At 34.3% G+C, this 8,798-nt stretch overlaps 1 protein-coding gene across 1 annotated transcript in view; it reads left to right on the forward strand.

Moving 5' to 3' along the window:
- CCDC14 (coiled-coil domain containing 14) overlaps positions 1–7,440 on the forward strand; it is a 42,903-nt gene extending 35,463 nt beyond the window's left edge. Inside the window, exons 13-14 of the mRNA XM_024120306.3 lie at positions 229–361; positions 6,134–7,440. Of these exons, the coding sequence (XP_023976074.2) occupies positions 229–361; positions 6,134–7,064 (1,064 nt within the window). The 3' untranslated portion in view covers positions 7,065–7,440. The remainder of the gene's footprint in view (positions 1–228; positions 362–6,133) is intronic.
- The last annotated feature ends 1,358 nt before the right edge of the window (positions 7,441–8,798 follow it).

Genomic DNA, 8,798 nt, shown 5'->3' on the forward strand with positions numbered 1-8,798 from the left:
CCCTGTTGTGGCCTCTCCCGTTGCAGAGCACAGGCTCCAGACGCGCAGGCTCAGCGGCCATGGCTCACGGGCCCAGCCGCTCCAAGGCATGTGGGATCTTCCTGGACCGGGGCACGAACCCATGTCCCCTGCATCAGCAGGCGGACTCTCAACCACTGTGCCACCAGGGAAGCCCATGGTCACTTTTTAAAAAGTAATAGGGAAACTAAAACTTTTTTGTTGTTTTAGAATTGGAGGAAGCTTTAGTCAATGTGAAAAGCTCCCGGTTTAAGTTAGAAGCTGCAGAAAAGGAAAATCAGATTTTGGGAATAACATTACGTCAGCGTGATGCTGAGGTGACTCGACTAAGAGAATTAACCAGGTAATATTGACATCATTTGAATAACTTATGCCTTTTGTTAGATGTATTTATAAACTTCAAAATAATTTCGGACCTGCTTTCTTACCCCTACCCTTTTCTCAATGTTTTTGCTAATTTCTAATGATGTTTTCTTCTGTTCCAGTTAAGTTAAATTCCAAACATGGCTAACTGCTTTTTTAAACCATGTGAAAAGGCCTCTGATGAGGAGCTAAAGACTTATTTGGCAAAATGGTTAAGAGCTCTCTGAAGCCAGAGAAACCTGAGTGGAATCGTAGCTCTACCATGTATTAGCTGTATGACTCTGAGCAAGATAGTTAACCTTTCTAAACCTTACCTGTAAAGTGGGGACATGATTAGGGTTGATAGGAGGACTAAGAAATCATTCATGAAAAGCACTTAGCACAGTAAGCCGTCATTCATAAGATCTTGGGTAAGTCATTTAGCCTCTTTGAGCCTCATTCATTTCATCAGTAAAATGAGGGAGTTGGCAGCAACTTCTAAGATCCCTTTGTTCCTTAACATGTCTTACATAAATAAAACCACCTCACTCAATTTTTAAATGATATGCACTTATAAAGTTCAGTTTTCTCTTGAGATGGTTCACAAGAATTAGATTTTCAACTAATTTTTTAAATCCTAGAGAAGTCAGTTATTTTAGGCCTGATATCATCAGATCTGACCATGCCTTTGAATGATCCTGGAAATTCATAGTTCTAAACATAAAACAATCCTGAATATAAAACTATCTTCTTTGTACTTCAAATGAGAAGACCCATTTTGAATTACAAACTTTTTTTCCCAATTTTGAACTATAACCTTTTAGGGAAATAGATGAAATATATATATAAATAATAATATGTATAATATTAATTTTGTTTTATAAACATATTTGAAGTGACTTTATAAAAGCTATTGTTAATATAGAAATATCGCTTTTTTTCTCATTCATCTTTCACAGAATAATTTCACTCAAACTTTTATTGAACAGTGAACAAAACAAAATATACTTCTTGTATCCATGTAGTATTATAATTAATTAGGTTCTAGTCAGAGTTTCTAAAAATTGGTTTATACCACTCTTGTTCAAAGTGAAGTAATTAGGAGAATGTCCCTTCTTATGAAAGTCTTTAGAAAAGAAAAATAAAAGCGTCTTCTTTTTTCTGAGTAGTAATTTGGGGTAAAAATTCTGTTATTTTAAAATATTTATGGTAAAAGAAGCCAATCACAATAAGCCACATATTACATGATTTTATTTCTAAGAAATGTCCAGAATAGGCAAACCCATGGAAACAAAAGGTAGATTAGTAGTTGCCAAGGGCTGGGAGAAGAGGGGAAGAATGGGCAGTGACTGCTAATGGGCACAGAGTTTCTTGTGAGGGTTCTGAAACTAGGTAGAGGTTATAGTTGTACAACTCTATGAATATACAAAAAACCCACTATGTTGTATACTTTAAAAGGCCATATTTTATAGTTTATAAGTTATATATCAGTAAACTTTTTTTAAGTTAAAAAATAACTTTTAATACATATTTGTTTAATATATGTATTAAAGTGTATACGGTATATAGTCAGTTTGGAAAAGAAAAACGGGACAGCAAGGTAACATGGTCAGGTTCCATGAGTGGTTGCTTAGGTGTCACTGGCAGCATCTCCTCATTCTAAGGGGCATGGTTGTCGGCCCCAAGCAGAAGGTCTAGCTCCCTGGGAGTTTTCTTCCCTCAGTTTCTTTTTCATACTACTAAACCCAGCTCCTTTATGGGCATGACATTAGAAGCTGATGTTATCTTTTATTTATAAAGCACTTGGATTTTTTTCAAAGTCCTCTCTTTATTATTTCATTTGTCCTCATCTATGGAGGGAAGATTTAAATATCTGCATTTTCATGGTTGGGGAAACTGGGGCCATGTAAGTTAAATATTAATAGAGAGTTAATAACGGAGCTGGGACTAGAACTCACATCTCTTAATTCCTAGCCAGGTTTTCTTTCACCCTCATACATGGCATGGTCTTAACTAAAACAGCTTATTCCTGGTGACGACTCCGTGCCTAACCTAGTCTACGTAAACCTTAGCATTTTTTCCCCGGGGAGATGGATGGATAAATGGATGGGTTCATTTGCTTATTCATTTATTCAACAAACATTTATTGTATACTGTGGTCCAAATATATGAGTGTGAAACACACACAAAAATATTTAATCATTTTAGTTGCTAAATATCCACATCGTTAAGCAAAAAGCTATTCTAGTTCTTTGATAATGTATGAAGGGAAATAACATCTTTTTTTAAGGATAAACTGGACTAAATACTATTTAACATGTGTGGTACATTTGTGAGGAAAATTGATAGCAAAAATGTAAGAACAGTTTTCAGAGTAAGTAATAGTACAGTTATTCTAGAAATTAGCATAAATGGAAGCCCGAAGAAATGAAAGCACATACCTGACTTTCACACCTAGTTGGGAGGTGAGCTGGACTTCAGCCAAAACTTCAGATTCCCTCTTTAGCCTTGCTTCCTGTTTTGAAAAGGACAGTTTCTCTCTGAGAGAAGATGACCCATTATTAAGAGATTCTTCTGCATTTTTAAGAAGATATCTTAGTACCTGCTCATACTTCCCAAATAACACACAGTGTGCCTTTTCCAGTGTTTATTAGGAACAAAAATGGATTCGTTTGCCAGTTGGAGCCTTTTCTTAACATTTACCCTAACATAGAAACTGAGAAAGGTCATTAATTCTTATATATTATCTGCTTTTAGAAAAGACTGTGTCTAAAATATTAGATATAGACATTTTGTTCTCCTTTTCTTAAGCCTCTCAAGAACTTTCCTGTCAGTTTTTTTCCATTGTTGTTAAGGACCTTTTCTTTTTATGCTGAGCATAAATCCTGCCTCATGACTACTATTTCACCTATTAGTCAGACATAACTAGACTCTAAATGATTGTAGAAACATAGTAGGCAGGCTTAGCACAGTGTCTTACAGTTCTACCACTGCATTTTCTGAAGATTCAGTACTAGCTTCAAAATGCTAAGTATATATACTCACTGATGGCAATTTTTGTTTTGCCCTTTAAATTAAAGAGCAAAACAACAACAAAAAATGCTCTTGGAGCTCAGTTGTCACAATTCACCCACACTGGTGATTTATGATATGTTTGGTGGTACCCTATGTAATTCAATTAACTAGGAACATCTCCAGTACTATAGCTGGGCTAGCTGTGACCATTTAAATTTTACTTTTGACATCAGAGAGTAAAGCAATGACATCTGACAATACAGATAAATCTTCATGTTCATCTATCCCATATCTTTTCCCTACAGCCATACACGTCAGATAGGTATATATTTTTGTGTGTGTGTTAAATAGTCTCAGAGATTTCACAAAATTTTTTAATGCCTTTCTCAGACTACTGGGGAGGGATAATGGAACTAGAAGTTTCACATACAAGTTCTAAACAGATTTCCTAAACCATTTCTTTCTTCAACCTTCAATAGTTTTGAAATACATCTTTATCACTTTTTAAAGGTTTTACTAGAATACATGTTATAAAACCATTAAAATGTGAGGAAAATTAATATATTTTTCAGTATATAAGTAGTAAATATTCTTCTAATAGCTTCTGAGAGCACTCTTACAAGTGCTGATAGTTATTTAAATTAGTATATATTTATAAATAGCCAAGAAAGAACTTTACATTTCTTATTATGAAAATGTGCCAGTTTTCCAAGCATTAAAAATCAGTGTGTTTAGCTGAGTCTCATATAATAGAAACACACATATCACTACTTTGTAGCTATCTAGGTGCTTGTATTGCTTCCTTTTAAATTTTGGCATATTTTTACTTACAGAGATTTAATTTCAAAGACAATGGTGAGTCACGTTTTGTTTACACATGAGAAACTTAGTGATTGCTGTTAATTTCCAGAGATTAAACTCTTGTTACATTGTCCCTTCCTTCCTTTCTGTATTGCAGATTTTGTGCACAGCAGAGATAACATTTTTAAGTCTGGAAAGGAACTTCAACATAAGTATTTCTTTACTAAAAATAAATAAAAATAAAAATCGCAGTTTGCAGTCTTGTTGAATTAACTAGTGGATCATAATTCATTACAGCATTTCTTTAAATATACATTTCTATACAAATTTTTTAATCTTTTAGTAGTAGCTCATTAGCTTCTTGAAAGAGGTATGAGGAAAAAGTGGCTGGAGCCATTGCCACTTGAATGGTAATCAGAACTCAAAACATAGCATATTTAAGATGACAGTGAAAGGCAGGTTGGAAAAAAACTATTTTTTCCTTTTGTAGGGAAAGAATCACTCATTCTATATCCAAAGATATAATCACTGCTAACGGTTTCGTATAAAGATTCCTTTTAGTATTTTATTTGGATATGTGTAACTGTTTTTACAAAAATAATATTGTTATTGTATTGCTTATGGTCTGATCTTTTAAATTTAACCTAGTATAATGAACATTTTCTTATCAATAAATAATCTTTACAACATGGCTATAGATGGCTGTGATGCAGTAAGACCATAGTTTACCTAAATCAGTCCACAGTATTTGAGGATATTAACCCCATTTATTTTCTATTATAAATTACATCTTTGTAAATATATCTCTGGGTACAGCCTCTTGGTGAATATCAGTAGGATAAAGTTCTAGAAGTGCAACTTGGTGGGTCAAAAGGTGTGGGATATACAAATCTTTAAGGCTTCTGATATGTTGCTGGTCTGCTCGGAGAGTGTACACTCCCACTAGTAATACCTGCTTCTCCAAGCTTCTCTAACAATGGATGTTCTTATTTTCCTATGTTAGCTTGATAGGCCAAAAAAAAAAAAATCACATTTAAAAAATTTGAATTGCTCTGATAAAAGTTGAACTTTTAAAACATGCTTATTGGCTTATTGTAGTCTTTTTAAATTACCTGTTGATGTTCTTTGTATCTTTTTTTAGAATTGGTGTGTTTCTTTTTCTTATCTGTATTTAAGAGTGTATTATGATTCAATTCAAATAGACTAAAGCCTTGGTATAAAATAGTTTTAATAGGACTACTAATAAAAGCTGCCACGAAATAAAAACCCACTTAGCCTGAAACTGTGCTAGGCACTTTACCCTTATGTTTTATTATTTTATCTTATTTAATGTTCACTCTAATTCTGAAGTAGTTACCTTCATTTTGCAATTGAAGAGTTTGAGATTCAGGAAGGTTGTGTGACTTGCCCAAGATCACAGCTAGCGATAGTGTGAAGATATGATTCCATTTCTGTCTGACTTCAAACCCTGTGTGGTTTTCCTTATATCACACTTTTCCTGGAGCCTAACTGTTGCTACCTCATTATACTAGATAATTATCTCTAACTATCCTTTTTTTATACCCAGCATTATTCCAGTGTCCTTTGCATATATATTTTGAATGGAAAGTAATTTAATTACTAACAGAATCCACTAACAAATGAGTAGTATATTTACCATTTTGCAATGTTGCTCAAAAATAAAGCATCTCTGTACCTTAAGAGAGAAGTTTTTCTGAGCCTCTATTTTTAGATATAATAATAATCGATTTGATGCAGACCAAGATCTTTTATCATTTCTTATTTTAATTTACTCTTTCCAGAGCATATTCTGTGATTTTGTGCTTTTAGTTGCTTTTTCCTGTATTAAGAACCAGGTGATTGCCTCAAATACTTTCTTTTAAAGATGAGGTATATTTAAATAAATGAAAGAAATGTGTACAGAGAAATAATTAGTGTACTAAATTCTTCTTAACAGAACTTTACAGACCAGTATGGCAAAGCTTCTCTCAGATCTTAGTATGGACACTGCTCGCTGCAAGCCTGGGAATAATCTTACGAAATCACTTCTGAACATTTATGAAAAACAACCTCAACATGACCCAATCCCTGCTCACACTTCCATAATGAGCTATCTAAATAAGTTAAAACCAGTTCACACTATTATTACACGTTCAGAGCCATTTTCTACAATTAACAATGAGGAAAACACAGTGCCAGGTAGACCCTATGAAAATGTTCTGCCCTCTGAAGGCCCTCAACATTCTAATGCTAGGAACATGGTGGAAGCATCAGCCCCTGGAATCATTTCTGCCCTTTCAAAACAGGATTCTGATGAGGAGAGTGAAATTACAACTTTAATAGAAGATGAGTGTAATTTGGATAAGACAATTTACATTCCGTTTGCTAGAAGCACTTCTAAAAAGAAATCACCACTATCTAAGAGATTATCCCCCCAGCCACAGATCAGTGTTGCTCCACCACAGATGGTCAGTGGACTTGTTGCTGAAAAAGAAAATAAATTGTGTGCACCTGGAGTTTGTTCCTCTTCCAAAGAGGAAGGAGTTGCACCTGAGAAACTTTCCAGAACAGCTGATATGGAGGACAAGCAACTCCTCAAGAAAATAAAGGAAGCCATTTGCAAGATCCCTCCTGCTGCTGAGGAGCCAGAGGAATTGGCTGCGTGTCATGGCCCCTCCACTTGTCAGAACAGCAGCATTCAAGTGAAAAGTAGTGCAGTCTCTGATGGTAGCTTTTTAAATTCTGATTTAACCTCTGACTGGAGCACTTCTTCTTTTTCAACGTTCACTTCTCGTGATGAACAAGACTTCCGAAATGGCCTTGCAGCACTGGATGCCAACATTGCTAGACTCCAGAAGTCTTTGAGGACTGGTCTTCTGGAGAAGTAAACTCAGAAGAAAAGTTGTTTTTAAGAATAGAACTTGGCTACATTGAATATATATTTTAAATTTCTTTAAAGTTTTATATTATGTGTGAAATAATAAATTGTATGAATAGTAAATTTATTATTGGAATATATTGACACTGGAACTTTTAAAAACAAGTCATCTTAAGAAATTGACATTTGCTAAGAGAAGAAAGTTGTGTGTAACTAGGAAAATATTGAAAGTATTGTAAATAATAATTTAGTATTTATCAATTAGAGTTTATTCTTAGTCTGCTGGGCTAAGGGTGCAGGTTGGAAGGATTCTCTGGTTATTATAAAGGCTAATGGGAAGGGAGTCTCTGGGTACAATTTACTATATTAAAACTAGAGTTTCTTTTCTCTTTCAGGATTCCTGTTTGGTTTTTAATGGTATTGTGTTTTTATGTGGGATGCTCTATGCTACAGGCTGGTGTTATTGGTGAGACATATAAACATTTATTTGAAGAGAAAAAGTGCCAGTATCTGTATTTTAAAAAATCATTGATTGGTCCAAGAAAATATAGATAACATCCTAAGTTAGCATATGGTTTCTTAAAACTTTGGCACTTTATTTTTGTCACAAATGCATTTAAGACCATTAAAAAGTAAAAGACTGATAAATGCTAACAAAGAAGTTTTAGTTTTGGAAATTTGGTTTTTTAAATAAAGAAGTGTTTGTTTTTTGTCATTATATTTGAACATGATGGACTTTAAAAAATATTTATTTATTTATTTATTTATTTTAAAGAAATGCTAACAAAGAAGTTTTAGTTTTGGAAATTTGGTTTTTTAAATAAAGAAGTGTTTGTTTTTTGTCATTATATTTGAACATGATGGACTTTAAAAAATATTTATTTATTTATTTATTTATTTTGGCTGCGCTGGGTCTTAGTCAAGGCACGTGGGATCTTCATTGTGGCATGTGGGATCTTTTAGTTGCAGCACGTGGACTCTTTAGTTGCGGCATGCGAACTCTTAGTTGCGGCATGCAGACTCTTAGTTGTGGCATGCATGCGGGACCTAGTTCCCCAACCAAGGATCAAACCTGGGCCCCCTGCATTGGGAGCGTGAAGTCTTACCCACTGGACCACCAGGGAAGTCCCTGAACATGATGGATTTTATAAATCTTGCACTGGTTATAATTCTGCCTTTCTGGACCAGTTTTTTCTTTTTTTCAGCACTTTAGCTGAGAACATTCTCTATTCTATAAATAATATGAATTAGGTTGGTCTGTGCTTCTCTAAACTAGCACTCCGTAACTTCTTGGTATCATTTCCTTCTATGTAAACAGCACATTTTAACTCTTAGAAAACTGCGTAGTGTGCTGTCACTGATACGTCATACAAGTCACCTCCCTGGTGTCATTGTATTTAGTGCTTGGGCAGGCTTTAGCATTAAAGAGTGTTCTGCTGGTCCCAGAACCTCTTCCTGCTGGTTTTTAAGTGTTGGGGCTACAGATTCTAAAGGGCCCAGATATAGTCTCTTTGACATGTTCAGATTTTATAGAAAGATTTCTTAGGTCTAAATATTAAATGAATTCTAAGCTATTTTCACAGAATTGTCCATTAATTTTAATTTCTTACTTCCAGTATTCATAAATTAATTCCTTGTTTTATGTGGAGGTAACAGTTCACAACCCTTGAACACATAAGTTCAGAAGTACAGTTCAGAAATACAAAATAATAAAGCAAGGGAGAAAATTGTGTCATCTGTGTAT

The sequence above is a fragment of the Physeter macrocephalus genome, chromosome 1 (genome assembly GCF_002837175.3).
Source record: "Physeter macrocephalus isolate SW-GA chromosome 1, ASM283717v5, whole genome shotgun sequence".
Lineage (NCBI taxonomy): Eukaryota > Metazoa > Chordata > Mammalia > Artiodactyla > Physeteridae > Physeter > Physeter macrocephalus.